This window comes from Diplotaxodon limnothrissa, linkage group LG23 (genome assembly GCF_057381915.1).
Source record: "Diplotaxodon limnothrissa isolate DT_005_m linkage group LG23, D_limnothrissa_male_GT1.1, whole genome shotgun sequence".
Taxonomy (NCBI): Eukaryota; Metazoa; Chordata; class Actinopteri; order Cichliformes; family Cichlidae; genus Diplotaxodon; species Diplotaxodon limnothrissa.
Window position 1 is genome coordinate 33,530,574 of NC_140617.1, and position 17,614 is coordinate 33,548,187.

General features: G+C 40.8%; 2 protein-coding genes across 3 annotated transcripts in view; one reads left to right on the top strand and one right to left on the bottom strand.

The window, feature by feature from the left end:
* Positions 1–6,070, top strand: part of dzip1 (DAZ interacting zinc finger protein 1) — a 30,686-nt gene extending 24,616 nt beyond the window's left edge. Inside the window, exons 11-18 of the mRNA XM_085348664.1 lie at positions 1,135–1,185; positions 1,865–2,040; positions 2,137–2,338; positions 2,669–2,843; positions 4,669–5,027; positions 5,284–5,405; positions 5,528–5,687; positions 5,814–6,070. Coding sequence (XP_085204790.1) covers positions 1,135–1,185; positions 1,865–2,040; positions 2,137–2,338; positions 2,669–2,843; positions 4,669–5,027; positions 5,284–5,405; positions 5,528–5,687; positions 5,814–5,899 — 1,331 coding nt within the window. The 3' untranslated portion in view covers positions 5,900–6,070. The remainder of the gene's footprint in view (positions 1–1,134; positions 1,186–1,864; positions 2,041–2,136; positions 2,339–2,668; positions 2,844–4,668; positions 5,028–5,283; positions 5,406–5,527; positions 5,688–5,813) is intronic.
* A 6,065-nt stretch (positions 6,071–12,135) lies between these two features.
* Positions 12,136–13,435, bottom strand: LOC146608555 (claudin-10-like). 2 transcript variants are annotated; one of them, XM_085347629.1, is made up of 5 exons: positions 13,204–13,435; positions 12,846–13,007; positions 12,675–12,756; positions 12,464–12,571; positions 12,136–12,322 (listed from the first exon to the last, which is right to left on the bottom strand). In XM_085347629.1, exons 1-5 carry the CDS (start codon positions 13,433–13,435, stop codon positions 12,136–12,138), a joined length of 771 nt encoding a protein of 256 aa, XP_085203755.1. The 2 variants fall into 2 exon arrangements, with proteins under 2 accessions (XP_085203755.1, XP_085203754.1); XM_085347628.1 differs by having other exon boundaries at positions 12,136–12,328.
* Between the last annotated feature and the right edge of the window lie 4,179 nt (positions 13,436–17,614).

Genomic DNA, 17,614 nt, shown 5'->3' on the forward strand with positions numbered 1-17,614 from the left:
AAAATGTGGGAAAGTTCAAGGGGACCAAATACTTTTGTAAGCCACTGTATACTGTAATTTGCAGACAAACAGTTACAGGACTCTCTCCCAGACCATAGACTCATAATACAAGTCAGAGCTTTATAAAAATAAAAAAAAGAAAGAAAGTTGTGTTTTCAAAATTGGAGTTCAAGTTATTTTTACTTCCAATAGTGTTAACATACTACACAGGTCATGAACAAGATTTTTTTTTATTTTCATTGTAAGTGGGCTAAAGCAGTTAATTAAAAGTAGTCTAACATAAATGTAAATGCTGTAATTTGATTATTTTAATAAACCATGTAACTTGGATGGATTCGATGCTGGCGTGACCACAGTGCACACGTCTGTTGTTGCTCACAGTGGTCCAAGGGACCGCTCAGGGAGCTTGTGTGTTTTCTCAGACACATGAAAAATTAGGGAACATTGGTGCTAGGCCTTTATATAGGTTTACAGTAAGTCACCTTTTGGTCAGCAGTATGTAGATTATAAATCATTTTACTGGCATCACAAAAAAAATAAGTAAATAAACCAGCAATAAATTAAACTACACGTCCAAAATAATAAATAATCAACTCTTATGCTGTGTTAGAAAAAACAGACAAAGGGCTATAAGGAGTCATTGTGTCCTAATATGCCAACTGTGCTGCTCTTACAGAAATGATGACACTTTTCTGTGGTTTGTTTGCATTCATTTTCTGTCAGACAATTTCAATTTGGATTTATTCTTCCAGACATTGTGGCACAAGTTAATCTGTCTGTGGTAAAAACGCATCAGCCTTGAGTAACACTCAATCATCACTTCATCTTGTCAGTTGTACAGAGGACCTGTCCAGCACAGAACCACCATGAGCAGAAATGAAGCGGTCTTTAAAATCAAACTTTCATATATATTACTCTGAAACACCAAAAGCTAAAGTAGTTATTTATGCATCTCATCTGCATGATGGTATCTGGAAAAGTTTGTATCACATATGAAATTACATTGATATAGTGGAAGCAGTGGTATAACTCTGAGCATATAGTCTATATATAGTTTATACTGTAATGCTATAACAAGGAAATAACATTTCTGATCTTAATGCCACACTTTTCATCTTTGTTTCTGTTTTTCAGTCACTGTCAGTCCTCCGGCTTTGGAACCTAAACAAAGAAGAATTGTAGTCGGTAAGTTAATAGAAGCGTGCCACCAGAAGCAACATTTGTCACTCCCAGTGAGGCTGTGCATGTGCTTTTGTGCACAAAAGATTTAGCGTTTTGTGTTGTTTTTCTACTGCTCATACTCAGTATTCATTTTATCTGACCTTCTGACTTACCTGGACCTCATGCTGTCCAATTAGAGGAGCCAGTCTCTGTTCTTAAGCTGGATCCTATTCAGGAGGTGTCAGAAGAGGAGAAAGGTAAAATACACTAAAGACATTAAAACCAGCAGATCCAGCTGATTGCATGCTGCTGCTGCATGGATAAATCAGTCTCCTCTGAGTGACCGTTTTCAATGAGTGCATTTGGACTGAGATCATCTTATTCTGTACTGACACAAAGGACGTTAAGATGACCTTAGTACACTAAAGCATTTTGGAAAGCCAACTCTTGGCCTGTGTATATTCTGTGATGCTGTCATCATCATGTCCATTCATCATCTTGTTGCCTTGTTGTTGACAAATAAACTTAGAGACATTCTCCTCCTCTGCAGTCACATCTACCCAACTCCACCTGTGGTTTGGAGCTTCCTGTGAAAACTGCCAAATGCATGCTCATTGTATTCTTTTATTTCCCGTTTGCTGTCTGTAATTGGACCATGAATGTCCTGAACAGCTCGACTGACTGACTGAGATGTCCTTTACAGACTCGAGCAGCCAGTCAGACAGAAAGGTGGTGGAGAAGACGCCTGAGCCGGCTCCAGAGAAGAAGCCAAGGGTGAACACAAGCGTTTTGAAAAGGAACTCCAACATAAAGAGAGAGATACAAGCAGAGCTTGAACAGGCTCTGATCAAGAAGCTGGAGAACTTGGGGGTCAAGCCTGTATGTTGCATATTCCTAATGAGCAATACAAGGAAGAATATGTACCCTTATGCTAATCTGTAATGCTAATGTTATTCCCTCTACCTCTTTTAAAAGGATCAGAGCGGTCTAAAGAACAAGGAGCTCACTGCGATTCTGTCCAAGCTGGATTCAAAGCGGGAGAGTGTTGCAAAGTCGATGTCTGGCTACTGGAACCACCGGGAAGAGATAAAGAGCATTGTGGAGCAGAAGCTGGGTGCTCAAAGCACCAGCAATCCTGCTGCATACTCTCAGCCTAGATCCAGACACCCTGTTCAAGGTGCTTTCCAGTTCTTAATCATCCAAAAGCCTCTTAGTGCATGAGATCATCTTCTTAACCAACAAGAAATAATACACTGTGCTTTTGTCAATTATATTGCTGTTTGAGCTACTGTTAGATTTGCTGCTCCTTTTACAATCAGAATTTTTCATCGCATGTGGGTAAAGTTGAATTTTATTTTATTTGACAATGACTGCATGTGCTTTCCATAAGGTAGGTGTGATCTGTTATAGCTTATTTGCTGCCACATAAGCTGATTTAAGTTCTGACACACTGTCAGTGACTGAGCTGCTAATTGTGTTTACTTGACTCGTTTTTCTCTTCATTCAGTGTTGCAGATCCGCCCTCGCTCCAGCAGCCTGCCCTCCAGAGCCAGCCAGGGGGCGTCTGCTTCTGCAATCAGACAGCCTAAGACCCCTCAGCCAGCACCAAGGACCAAGGCCACCGCCCAATTCAAGACCTCTACACCCAACTCCAAGACAGCCTTAAAGAGCTTTGCTACCAAGTATGACAACAAGTTAATTTATCAGTCTTTGTAAAAGAATAGTTTGTCCATAAATGTCCACTCAGTATTTACATGGTTTAATCATAGCTGTGATAAATGTTCTAAAGTCATCTTTGATGAGCCATTGAAAAAAAAACACAGTTTTGAACCATTTAAATATAGCACGCTGTTACTTATATCACCGGTCTGTTCATCATCAGTTCAGTGGAGCACAGTTAAGGTTCAAAACTTTTGCCATTTACTGAAAAAAATCAAAGTGATGTATATTTAAGTATGTCTCAGTGCTTGGTTGTGAACATGGTTATAGGCATAAATGAACCCGTGCTAAAGCAAGGCTGCAGGGAATTTTATATTTTTAATATTTGTTTAGAATACGACTATATGTAGTGAGCTTTGCTGAGTTCTGCTTCTCTTTTCTGTTTGCATTCGCACCTCCAGTAGGAATGTTAACGTGATAAAATAGCAGATGGTTACCATAGCAGCAAGACATCCGCAACAAAAAGGTAGAGGTCGCCATAATCAGAGTTGTGTGTTTGTGTGTGTCATGGTTTTCATGGTAACAGTGTGCTGTTAAGCCCCAGTGCCTGCAGCCAGCTAATGGGTAGGTTGGACTTTAGTATAGAGTGCTATCCGTTCGCTGTAAGGCTAGTATGCTATGCTAGCACACATGAAGCAGCTGGGCTGGGTCAGTACAGGCTGTGACACACAGGTGCTGAGGTCTTTTGTAACCTTACTTCAGTATTTTCTGTCTCCTTTTCTTCTCTGTGTAGAATCATAATAATAGTTTAGTATCACGACCAACACTTTGGAAAATACAAATGTTCTATTTCAGTTCCATTTGGTTGTTTCTGGAAATTCCCATTTTTTTCTTTTTTTTTCTTTCTTGATTTTTTTTGTAATAACATTTTTGAAACGATTGGGCACAAAACAGGTGTTGTACTGTCAGGATGTGGCAGGTAAACCTGTATCAGACTCAGTGCTGGATACACATGCAAACAGTGAAAGTGTGTAGGATGTTCACTTTATTCGGATGGGGTGGGGCTTGTATATCACAGCTGATGTGGTCTGATCATCCAACACCCCCAGCAAGGAACACATCTCTGACCGGGGTATTTTTTGTAAGGAAAGTGCTTCCAAGTGCAGTGTGACACATCAACAATTTTGTAATCATTTTCCAGGAAATTGCAAAGTCTGAAATACCGTTAAGAACATTGTCAGCCTCCTGCTGACTTGTCATAGACTGCTTAAGTTGTATCATTTTGAACATCAACTAGGAACTACGGCTTTTTTCAGGGGTCTCAAACTTGCGGCCCATATTTTGACATGAATAAATATGAAGCAGTCTGGCCCTTGAAGTAAACTTTTATTTTGTTAAATACGAACAAAATGGTAGCTGAAGTGCTGCCACGTGTCCGGCCAGAAAGAGAGGAGTAGTGTGTTTATTTGGCAGTTCCGTGAAAGGCTTCAGTTAGTTGCGAGTGAGAGAAATAAATTGCGATCACGTTTGCAGTTTTGACCTGTTATACAATGCTTGAAACAAAACACTGTGTTTTCTTGTTTGATGTCCGGGGGTGGGGGGGTGGGGGGGGGGGGGTGTCCTACTTGAACACTAAAGTGGCCCTCCAATGAAGTGACAGTGCCAGCATTGGCCCACAGCTCATTTAAGTTTAAGACCCCTGGCTTTATTATCAATGAAGTTCTTACACTTAAAAAGTTAACACTTTGACTTCTCGGTTATTTGAAACAGAAACTAAATGCAACATTGTTCAGATCACTGTCAACTTAGTTGTGTGCAGCAAAAACTGTTATTTGTGTCATTCTTAAGGACTCCTCCCTTCAGTTCAGAGGAGGAATCTGAGGATGATGTCACAGAAGAGGATGAGGAACAGCCCCTAAAACACCAGCAGGGGAAATCACCACAACCCAGATTTAACCAAGCAACCCAAATCCAAACTAGAGCTGACAAAGCCAGTCCTGTCCAGGACAGGCAGGCTATTTTCAGGCAGTCGCCTATCTCCAACATTCAGTACTCCAAAGTGGGTGGTGTAACCAAGACTGCGGTCACAAAACTAAAGAGCGATGAAGAGGAAGATGATTGGTCAGAAGTCAGCGAGCAGCAGGAGACTGACCTCCAGAATTACAAAGACCAGAACGGCAATGTGGAGAAGAAAAACTACGGGAAAGGTTAGTTAGGTTTGATGTTTTGAAGGATCTGTGTAAAATGACATTATACAGCATACATGTTCACCCTTAGTGCTGTGGTTATAGCCATTCCTCAACTCCCTGTGAATGGTACTATCTGGATTTTGATCAGTGGTTGTTGATCAAAGACCATTCACAGGATGTGGTTTATGCTATCATAGTTTGCTTGTTATGTAAGATTCCAAGGAATTGTTACAATGCCTTAAAGTGTAAATTGTGTGTTATGTCTTTTTTACAGAAAACAAAATCAGTGACCTGGCGAGAAAAATGGAGAAGCAGTTTGCTGAGAGAGCAGTCAAGAAACCACCAGGTGGCGTTAGCGTCTTACCAGAGAGGGCGGATGAGGTTCAGGAACTCAGTGTAAGATGATGTGATCTCAGTGGGATTGCTTTGATTTGATACTGCATAAATAAAAATGTAAGCTGTCATCGCAAAATTAAAAATGATCCATAATGCTGAAACACTAATATACTTGCTGGCAGTACACAGATCTAGAGGAGAGCAGCGAGTGGATGGTCTCCTCCTTAGAGGACCGACGGGATATGTCAAAACCAGCCCAGGATTCAGGACCAATGAGGAAAAGCCTGGAATCACGAAGCACTAGTGTCTGGGGAACCCCCACAGAGAAGGGTCTTAAATCAGGTCAGTGCCACTTTAATGCAGATGAATGTTTTACTGCCTCTCGTGGTCTTCATAGGAGGACATGTTGACATTTGGAGTATGAAGCTTCTGTCTCATGCTGTCTGTGTGTTGTCGTGTGGCTCTCAGGTCTAACTGAAGCTGGAACAGGAAGCACGCTAAAGAGCAGCCTGTGCTCCCTGAGTGACATCAGTGACTCTGAGGACATCAGCTGATCACACAAAGAAACCTCAGCCACCTCCTCTGGCAACTACAATCAATCATAAAAAGCCATATTATAAAAGCTGTAAATAGAGGAAAGCAATATTTCACAAAGGTAGCTAGGATTCAGAGGTTGGCATAGAAAAGGTGGCCATCTAATCAATACCATAGACCTCGAAACTCTCTTCTTGCCTTAGTCTTTTTTTACTGTTTATCTTTTAATAGATTGTCTTCTGTTTTTCTTATTTCGTTTTTTACTCATATACAATCCAAACTTTAAATGAGATACTGATTTTGGTACTGTATGTAGAGTGGGTACGATTTTGTATATCCCATTTTATAATGTATGTGACTTTGTAAATAAAATATTTATACAAGCAATCATAGATTTTTCTTATGAAATGATTTCAAGCAAGTAGTTTTTTGCCCAAGTTTTGCTTTAATGGAAGTATTCTTAATGTCAATAAACACAATGAAATATGTCCAATGAAGGAAATAAAACAATGAGCTGTACAATAGGAAGTCTTAACATGTCACAGGAAACAATCTTTTGAGATGCCTATTCTGTGGATTTTGAACATAAAACTTCATGTGACAACATTTCAGCATTAATTCAACTGCTAAATATACAGAATATGCAAAATATGAGATATCTGCAAACCAGTTTCAATGCAGTCTTGTCTAAAACAGCCTAATAATTAACTGACATCATTATGTTACAGTCTATATTTTTAATTCAATAAGATAAAAACTAGAATATACTTTAAATGCTTGAAATCGTTAAAAATGGCAGGATTTGTGGAAAATTTTGGGTCAATTTTTGCTGTAATTTTGGGGGTAAACAATATTATTTAGCTATAATAATATTATTTCATTTATTTTATATAGCACCAGTTCACAGTCTTCAAGGCAAGCTATCTGAGCCTGGCGTCAGATGAAAGTTAAAGTAGACCCAATATGCCTTTCCTTATATTCAGGCAAAGATTTACTTACAAGAAATGTGAAAATTAGAGAGAGAACATGCAAAACTGCATTAAAAGACTCCAAGAATTAAACACGTAAGGAGCATAAAACAAACTCAGTAGATTCCCTTGAAACTGATCTTATGAGATAAACTGAGTTCTTGTCATACACACTGAAAGTTTACGTTTCAGCTTTTTGTAATGATCTTGTTCTTTTTTTCAACAACATTTTGAGGTTATCTGCTGATCTGTAGGATTGCAACATCTACCAAGTATACAGAAAACATTGTCTTTTTATTCGTTTATTTAATCTTGAGCACCATCTTCTGGCATCTCAGCAGAAGTACAGGCTCAGTACTACAGTAAGGACTTTTTAAGAAATATGAGAAATTGATCACTGTGTGTGGCACTCGTTCTCAATGGAGAGCATTACCGATTAAATTCACTTTCGTTGATTTCCAATTAAAGTATGTCATTTTTATTTATAAAATGCTTTGTATTTAGCGAGTGATGAGTAAAGTGCTTATCATTAAGGACAGAAAAAAAATACAAAAATAAATAAATGAATAATAAGAAATAATTCAAAACGGATTTTAAGAAGTGACTTAAAAATAGACAATGGCAGCAAATTCCACAACTTAGGCGCTGTCACAGCAAAAGCTCTCTGAGCTTACGCTGTGTCCTGGCACATCTAAGAGCAGATGATTGGCTTACCTGAGCGACCAGGAGGGAGAGTGCAAATGGTACAATGTAATGTACAATGTGCGACGTAGGTACAGAATACTTTGTACCTACATTGTTTTCTACAGATTGGAAATAATTTTTTAAAATCTCTTTATTAAAATAAGATTTTTGTGTATGTTTCATGTGTATCGGGTGATCAATCAATGCAAAAGAAAAACAGAAGTAACAAAGGCAAGATATCTGAAGACGTGTAGAGGTGACAAAATAATTGTGTAGTGGATATAGTGATGCTCTTTCTCTCTTTTTTTCATAAGCATGCATTATATGCCTGCTTTAACAACACATACAGTCAAAAAGTAATGTCATGAATGAAAGTGTCAGAAAAAAGCAGAAGCTTTCTCATTTAAGCAAAAACTGGGGATAAAATAAACATTTAAAAAACTACTAAAGCTACTAAAGTTAGTTATTAACTGTCTTGTGGAGAGTTAGTAGCAAAATTGATCCCACCTTTATCATGATCAGCTCAAGCTGGAAGATGCTCTCCTGATTGCAGATTCATACAGCAACAGCCAGAACCTGTAGAGCCGTATGGTCAAATTCACAAACTAGCCCTGCAGCAGATCACTGACGTGCTGTCTGAGCCTCCTGTCTGGAGTGGCGACAGCTGAGGGTTCCATCTTTTTCCTCTAAAAGTACAAGCTCTAGTCGGAATGTTGGAACAGCTTGGGAAAGAGGGGAGACTAGAACTGGAGTGTGGGTTGCATGTCACCAGACTGCTGTCCAAACTGCCATTCTTCGAGTACAGTTTAAGTGGTTCATCAATCCTCTTCAGTCACCAATGCCGACCTTACCAGATTTTGCAGAGTGGCTCGAGTACAAAGTCTGTATTCAAGATCATGATGTGTATTTCCATCATCCTCAACAATGTGTCCATCAAGGGAAGGATGCAAAGCTGATACCAAGCAGAGAGCAGCAACAGCAACTACCACCATGTTATTGGGCTATGGCCCTCCTGCTAAGAAATCAGAGACATTAGAATGGTGTTGGGATGGTCAGTTTTTCTTCTCAATAGCCTCCACCACAGACCCTGGGAAACAGTTCTGGGTCAGTGGTTTCAGAGAGAATTCACTGCCACTGAACTCTCCAAACACTCACATCCAGTTGATGCTCTGAAGACCTATCGTGACCTGCAAGGTATTCCCCGTCAACCATTGTTGCTGAATGGCTCTGAACCCATCTCCTGACTCTAGTAGAGTCTGTACATCTGGGTCGGCAAGGAGGGCCAGCTGCACTCATGACACGACTCAGTTTGACTCTGCAGGGTCCAGCCAAAGTTCTACATCAGGCCTCCACTCCTCAGTGTCTATTAATGAGCACGCTGACTCCCTGTGCTAAACTTCTCAGTAATGTGGGCAAACTCTGGCAGATGAATGTTCTCCTGTGCCAGAATGAAAGGACTATTCTTAGGTGTTCAACCTATGTGTTCAAAACAGGATACTATGACTGTCAAGATGCTAGAGGAGAAGACTATCTGAATGGTAGTGGATGGCACTGGTACAGCACACGTGAGTCAAAGTCTTGTGTGCAAGCTTCACAAACAACAGATGTGTGCATATGTGTGTATATACATATATATATATATATATGTGTGTGTGCGTGTGTGCATGTGTGTACACAAGTCAGTAGATGAATATTATTCAAAAAAACAGCTTTTATGTATAATATATACAATGCGGAGTACCTCCTGCCTGACGGAGCAGATGATTAGCTTAACTGACGGAAGTAGAGAGCATCCAGTGAGGATGCTCTCAATGGCACAGTGGTAGAAGGTCCTGAGGATTAACAATCAAATGACCCCCTATGAGCAAGCACTTTGGCGACAGTGGGAAGGAAAAACTCCCTTTTAACAGGAAGAAACCTCCGGCAGAGGTTCAGGGAGGGGCGGAGCCATCTGCTGCGACTGGTTGGAGTGAGAGAAGGAAGACAGGATAAAGACATGCTGTGGAAGAGAGACAGAGATTAATAGCAGGTACGATTCAATGCAGAGAAGTCTATTAACACATAGTGAGTGAGAAAGGTGACTGGAAAGGAAAAACTCAATGCATCATGGGAATCTCCCGGCAGCCTACGTCTATTGCAGCATAACTAAGGGAGGATCCAGGGTCACCTGGTCCAGCCCTAACTATATGCTTTACCAAAAAGGAAAGTTTTAAGAAAGTTCCACATAAGAGGGGCCTGAAAACTGAAGGCTCTGCCTCCCATTCTACTTTTAAATACTCTAGGAACAACAAGTAGGCCTGCAGTGTGAGAGCGAAGTGCTCTAATGGGGTTATATGGTACTACAAGGTCATAAGATGGAGCCTGATTATTTAAGACCTTGTATGTGAGGAGCAGGATTTTGAATTCAACAGGGAGCCAATGAAGGGAAGCCAAAACAGGAGAAATATGCTCTCTCTTTCTGGTCCCTGCCAGTAGTCTTGCTGCAGCATTTTGGATTAGCTGAAGGCTTTTCAGGGAGTTTTTAGGAATTTCTGATAATAATGAATTACAGTAGTCCAGCCTGGAAGTAATAAATGCATGAACTAGTTTTTCAGTGTCACTCTGAGACAGGATATTTCTAATTTTAGAGAATTTGCGCAAGATATTTTCTTGGTCAAAAATGACTCCAAGCTTCCTCACAGTATTACTGGAGGCCAAGGTAATGCCATCCAGAGTAGGAATCTGGTTAGATACCATATTTCTAAGATTTTCAGGGCCGAGTACAATAACCTCAGTTTTATCTGAAGCAGAAAGTTAGCGGCCATCCAGGTCTTTATGTCTTTAAGACATTCCTGCAGTTTAACTAATTGGTGTGTGTTATCTGGCTTCATAGATAGATAGAGCTGGGTGTCATCTGCATAGCAGTGAAAATGTATGCTACGTCTTCTAATGATACTGCCTAAGGGAAGCATTTATAATGTAAACAGAATTGGTCCTAGCACTGAACCCTGTGGAACACCATAGTTGACCTTTGACCTTGCATTTTTGACTCGTGCAAAAATTGGAGTCTATTAGATAGATATGATACAAACCACTGCAGTGCAGTACCTGTAATACCTACAGCATGCTCTAATCACTCTAATAGGATATTATGGTCAACAGTATCGAATGCTGCACTGAGGTCTAGCAGGACAAGCACAGAGACGAGTCCACTGTCAGAGCCCATAAGAAGATCATTTGTAACCTTCACTAAAGCTGTTTCTGTGCTGTGCTGAGCTCTGAAACCTGACTGAAACTCTTCAAATAAACCATTCCTCTGCAGATGATCTGTTAGCTGTTTGACAACTACTCTTTCAAGGATTTTTGATATGAAAGGAAGGTTGGAGATTGGCCTGTAATTAGCTAAGACTGCTGGGTCTAGAGATGGCTTTTTGAGTAAAGGTTTAACTACAGCCAGCTTGAAGGCCTGTGGTACATAGCCGATTATTAGAGATAGGTTGATCATATTTATGATTGAAGCATTAATTAATGGCAGGACTTCTTTGAGCAGTTTTGTAGAAATGGGGTCTAAAAGACACGTTGATTATTTGGAGGAAGTAATTAGTAATTAATTAAGTAATAATTTCTCTAATGATTAAAATTTTATTTGTGAAGAAGTTCATGAAATCATTACTAGTTAATGTTAAAGGGATGGTTGGCTCAACAGTACTCTGACTTTTTGTCAGCCTGGCTACAGTGCTGAAGAGAAACCTGGGGTTGCTCTTATTTTCTTCAATCAGTGATGAATAGTAAGATGTTCTAGCTTTACAGAGGGCTTTCTTATAATATACCTTTCCTTATATTGTAAGGTAAATACCCTACAATAGTATACAGAAATCCCAACATCCCCTATGACCAAGCACTTTGGCAACAGTGGAAAGAAAAAACTCCCTTTCTGCTGGAGGTAGAAACCTCCGGCAGATTCTCACAACCCTCCGGCAAAACCAGGCTCAGGGAGGGGCTCAAATTATTTTTCCACAACACAAACCAGGCATGAACATGAAGAACTCAAAAAGAAGTTTTAAAATGCTTATCAACCACTTGATCAAAATTACAAAAATGATCAGTTTGTATGGTAAATAAGAGTAACAGGTTGGACATGTTATGCTTTAACACATCAGTTAGCCATTCTGAAATATCAAGAAAAAGATGAAGATGAATTGGTCCCCTCATTGAGTCCCCAATGAGGGGACCCATTCAGAAGGATTTACATAAGAGTCACTGGTGGCACAGGCAATTCAGGGACACAACTTTATTGCAGAGATTTTAAGCATTAAAAAACTTGCAAACAGAAAAATTGGTGCAGAATATTATAAGTAAGGAAATGCACCAGTAAAACATTAAAGGCCAATTGTTAAACATTTTATAACTTATATTAGCAACTGAACTTGTACAAAGAGGATTGGAGACATGGAATTTTGAGGAGGTTGGCCAATTTTTATACAAAATACACCTCGTCCACCTTGTGGACTCAAATGTAATTTACAACACCAACCAGTAAGAGCAATTTCTCCTTTATGCTACAGCTTCATATTGTATGGGTAATCATACGTTTCCTGTTCTCTTCACTCTTGGTTCCCTCTGGCTCAGACGAAGCTGTCTCTCCCCAAGGTTTGATCTGTCTTATTTGTTGCTCTGGTTGTTCGGCCATCCATGCCTTTGTTATACAGTGGGGGTACTAATGTCACTCTGGAGGATGGGGGCGGCATCATGTATGTACGTCTGGTACGGGCAGTGGTGTAGGAAACCGGTCTCTGTGGCCTTTGGGTGGAACTAATGCTAGAAAAACAGGAGACACAAGGTGAGGTAATCCAAGCTGTTATCGGTTGCTAGTTGTGGCCTGCTATACAGGCAGCCACGAATAGAGAAAGGTTACCACTTTACAACCTTTAAGGACTTATTTATTTTACTCACCATGATGGTAGGATTTCTTTCCCAGACAAATAGGCCAGCACTGCCCCTGCACAAATAAGAAGAAGGGATCCTCCCCAGCCAACAAAAATTGCCGCTCCAAGTTCAAACCTGAAGTGAATGCAGATGTGTTTCATTGCATGGATTTTTAAAGTTAATATCTATTTTTAAAAATCAGCTACTATAATATGAATACCACTTGAAAATTACTCACTTCTGTGACCTGAAATTTGGATTCTTAAATTCAGTTATGACTCTGTTAGCCCACCACGAGTAGGTGATCATGCCGCAGCCGCCTACCAGAAAAGAGGCTGTATTTTAAAACCTCTTTTTGGCTATTTTGAAAACTGATCAACCAACATATATGTATTGAAGGATTGTTTACCTGAAGCCAGGTAGGTGATAGCACCAGAAAATGTCACCCTTGAATTGACAATCTCTGTCCCACCTATTTTAGTACATTTCATCCCTATGAGTGTGAGGACGCCACCGAAGAAGCCTGTAATGACAGCACAGACCGCCAGTGCTCTGCAGGCGTGCAAGAACACTGAAAGAAAACAAATACAGTTTATGTTAACATAACAGTTGTGCATTTTATTAAGATAACCTAAAGAAATTTGTATGATTTCTCTGCTTCAAATTGTATCTTCAACATAGAAAAACATAGCAATGAGCTAAAGGAACAGCTGAGTAGAAATTAAAAAGAGAGACTGTAAAGTTTTGAAGATCTCAGCGTATCCTACCAGGCAGGGCCAGCATGGAGGGGTAGTATTTGCAGTCAGACACCCCCGTGGTGTCTGAGATGCAGTCCATCCACAGGTTGGAGTAGTAGTTGGAGGTGGTCAGCACTACGGTGCCCACCTCTGAGAAAGTCCAGTACTCTGTGGGAAGAGTTGAAGAGACCAGAATCCAGCCACATAAGCAGGACACGAAGCAGCCAATCTCCACGTACATCACCACCGTCCTGTATTTCATGGTGAATTCTGGTCTTCGACCAAAATTCGTAACAGTTGAAAAAGTAAGGTCTCACTGCAGGAAATGTGAATGGGCCTCCTCCTTTGTGTCATTGCTGATGTGTAAGTGTCAGACTAGCAGTGTGGATGCTTTGAGCTCATCTTATCTTTTAGATAGTTTTGTCCAGTAAGCGCCTTTGATGTTGCCACCAGGAACAGCATTACGCCTGCCATTGGTTTTAACCTTTTCATCATGGTGTGCCTCTACTTTGTTTAGGTTCCCTGCTCAGATGTCAAATGTGTAAAAGTCATGGTTTTCATGACTAAACATTAACTGTTGTTTGTGTGATGTTGTGTGTGTGTGTGTGGTGGGGGGGGGGGGGGGGGGGGGGGGGGGGGGTATTTCATAACTTTCAAGTTTCACGGTGATCCCAGATTTCAGAATTGTTAAACGTATTTGTTTTTCATTGTTTCATATCTGTTATTGTGTAATAACAGAAGACAGCATGGTTTCTGGATCATGTTCATATGGGGCTTATTTGCAATGGTAGACCTTTAACCTGTGTTTGTGGATGAAGTTGTTTCTGAGTACATCGCAGTCTTCTGCGACTTAAAATTGGGGAAAATAATAAAAAAATCCTCCAAAATTTATAGAGATAGTTTTCTGCATTTTGGTGAACCATTGCCTAATTTTATGTCTGAGTGTTTCATGTCGTGCTGTTGTAAATAAAACATGCATTTATGCGATTTGCCGTCATTGCATTCTGCATTCAGCCAGAACTGTCTTATCCAAGCTGTCTTGTCATTTCTGTAAATAGTCTTTTGGAATAGATCTCCAAGCTTCGTCAAGGACATTCCAACGCTCTTTGAATGTTGGCTGCCTTTTGTTTCATTCACTGACAAGATCATCCTACATTACTTCAGTAATGTTGAGATGCTTTTGCATGATGTTTCTGAATCTAAGCTTTTCCTTGCTCATAATGTTATGAGTTCCTCAAAACATCTCTCTATCTTCCTCTTTCAGTCTGATGGAGGGAGAGGATCAAGAATTTTCCTCACGCTTTAAATGTTTTTTCCCCCCCATTGATTCTAGTAGTGGTAACAAAGCACAGTAGTTTATATGGTTTACATTTAAGTAAACCAACCTTTTTGGATAGTTAACTACGTGTGGAGTTACACAGTGAATTATACAGCTAGTTAGAGTGAGAATTCACGAGAGGGATTTAAAAACCACATTACCTCAGTTTCGATGGATCTGCTTGTCTATGTAAAAACAACTCGACCACGTTGTTTATGTATAAACAGTAAGCAGCCATGCCTGACACACCTGCATGAGGGAGAGTTGATGACACACGGGGAAAAACACACACAACAAACCAGTAAGTGGGTGTTCCGAGAAGCTTCTGAAATTGTGTCTTTTATCCTGTCTTCCTTCTCTCACCCCAAACGGTCATGGCAGATGGCCCCGCCCCTCCCTGAGCCTGGTTCTGCTGGAGCTTTCTTCTTGTTAAAAGGGAGTTTTTCCTTCCCACTGTTGCCAAAGTGCTTTCTCATTTGAGGGTCATCCTATGGGTCTACCTTACAATATGAAGCACCTTGAGACGACTGTTGTTGTGATTTGGCGCTGTATGAATTGAATTGAATTGAATTGAATTGAATTGAATTGAATTGAATTGAATTGAATTGAATTGAATTGAATTGAATTGAATTGCAGCTCAGGCTTTGTACATGCAAATAAATGATACTCACAGCCGACCACATGGAAAGTAGATGCTGTTTATCCGATCCCATTTATACTTCTCTGGTCTCCCCCAATGTGTCTGCACTCCAATCCAAAAAATGCAATCACTATGCCAGCCAAACCAATGGAGAAACTGCTCAGCAGAAGCTCCCTGACTCCCTGAAGGTGTGCTGAGACAAAGTCCGGAATGGTCAGGCCCCACCATATCTTAAAGACCTCATTATAACATATTATCCCAAAATAGCACACCAGGGTCAGAGTGCAGGCTTACTTTTCGTTCTTTCTCCTTTGGTCACCTCATTTTCTTCTTTCTTAAAGGGCCATTCCAGCATATTGTGTTTACTCAGGGTACTCATAAGTATTAGATTAAACAAAAGGCTATGACATTTAAAGCAACACACACAGAAATATCAGAAGTTTTATCTTTCACAGGTTTTCAGCTAAATACATGGAAACAAATTAAGTGTTTTTGCCATAGACTGCCTAATAACAAAGTGCCTAAAGATACCATTTAAAATGGGCAAAGTTGGTTGGTCCTGGCTCAGCTTCGGCGCCTAACAAGCTCATCACTGGACCCACTTCAGTTTGCCTACCAGCCTGGCATTGGAGCGGATGATGCCGTCATTCACCTCCTACATCGTTCCCTCGCTCACCTGGAGACCGCTGGAAGCACTGTGAGAATCATGTTCTTTGATTTCTCCAGTGCCTTCAACACCATTCTTCCCTCGGTTCTGAAGGACAAGCTGGAGAACTCTGGAGTGGACCATCACCTCACTACCTGGATTTTGGACTACCTCACCGACCGACCACAGTATGTGAGGACTCAGGGCTGTGTGTCGGACAGGGTCGTCTGCAGTACGGGGGCCCCACAGGGAACGGTTCTGGCTCCGTTCCTCTTCACCATCTACACTGCAGACTTCTCCCACAATTCCACCCAGTGCTTCCTGCAGAAGTTCTCTGATGACTCTGCAATAGTCGGCCTCATCACTGATGGGGACGACAAGGAGTACAGAGGACTGACTCAAGACTTTGTGGACTGGTGCCAGCTGAACTACCTCCAGATCAATGCCAGTAAAACCAAGGAACTGGTGGTAGACTTCCGCAGGCACAAGCATTCTCCACTGCAACCACTGAACATCCAGGGTATGGACATTGAGGCTGTGGACAGCTACAGGTACCTTGGTGTTCATCTGAACAACAGACTGGACTGGACTCATAACTCAGACGCCCTCTACAGGAAAGGGCAGAGCAGGCTGTACCTGCTGCGGAGACTCAGGTCGTTTGGGGTGGAGGGCCCACTCCTGAAGACCTTCTATGACTCTGTGGTGGCTTCTGCTATCTTTTATGGTGTGGTCTGCTGGGGCGGCAGCATCTCTGCTGGGGACAGGAAGAGACTGAACAGGGTGATCCGAAGGGCCAGTTCTGTTCTAGGATGCCCTCTGGACCCAGTGGAGGTGGTGAGTGACAGGAGAATGGCGGCTAAGCTGTCATCCCTGTTGGACAACGTCTCCCACCCCATGCAGCAGACTGTGACAGCACTGAGCAGCTCCTTTAGTGGCAGACTGCGGCATCCACGGTGTGGGACGGAGAGATTTCGCAGGTCTTTCCTCCCCACTGCTGTCAGACTCCACAACAAAGACTTTAACTGAACAAACACACACATCCACACATGTGCAATAACACTAAGTGCAATAATCTTTTCTGGCATCGTTGTATTTTTACTCAGTTGTATATAGCATTCGTATTCTATTTTTATCTTATTGTATATTTTTATTCTATTTTATTCTACTGTATATAGTATATTATTTTATTCTATTCTGTACAGCTGTGTACTGTATTTATTCTTATTGTATTCTAATTTTTGCATCATAACTTTTGCACTGTCCACTTCCTGCTGTGACAAAACAAATTTCCCACGTGTGGGACTAATAAAGGTTATCTTATCTTATCTTATCTTAAGTTGTTCCTTGTGTGTAGACACAGCACTGTTTCAATTCTTGAGTTTGCTGCCTTTTTTATGCTTGAATGTTTCTCAGGTCAGCATTAAGTGGTTCAACAAACAGATAAGTTTGTTGAACCTTGGACTGATGTGAGAATGAGTGAAAAAGTGAAAGACCGAAAGGTCCAAAGAAAAACTTTGAAAGACCTTCATAAAGCCTGGAGAAGTTTCTCAGAAACACTTTAAAAAAACCAACAAGAAAGTCGTGCTCCTTGGAAGCAAACTAAAAAGAAATGCATAACACTTTAAGATTTTTTTTCTGGAGCCCTCAGTTGATTAAAAACAAGGGAAATTAGGATTAGTAGCTAAAGTGACAAGAACAGCAACTGCAAAGCACTCCACTACATAGCCCTCAAATGAATTTTACCTTTAGTATGTTGTATATATATATATACACACACACACACACACACACGAACACACACACACACACACATGAACACACACACACACACACACAC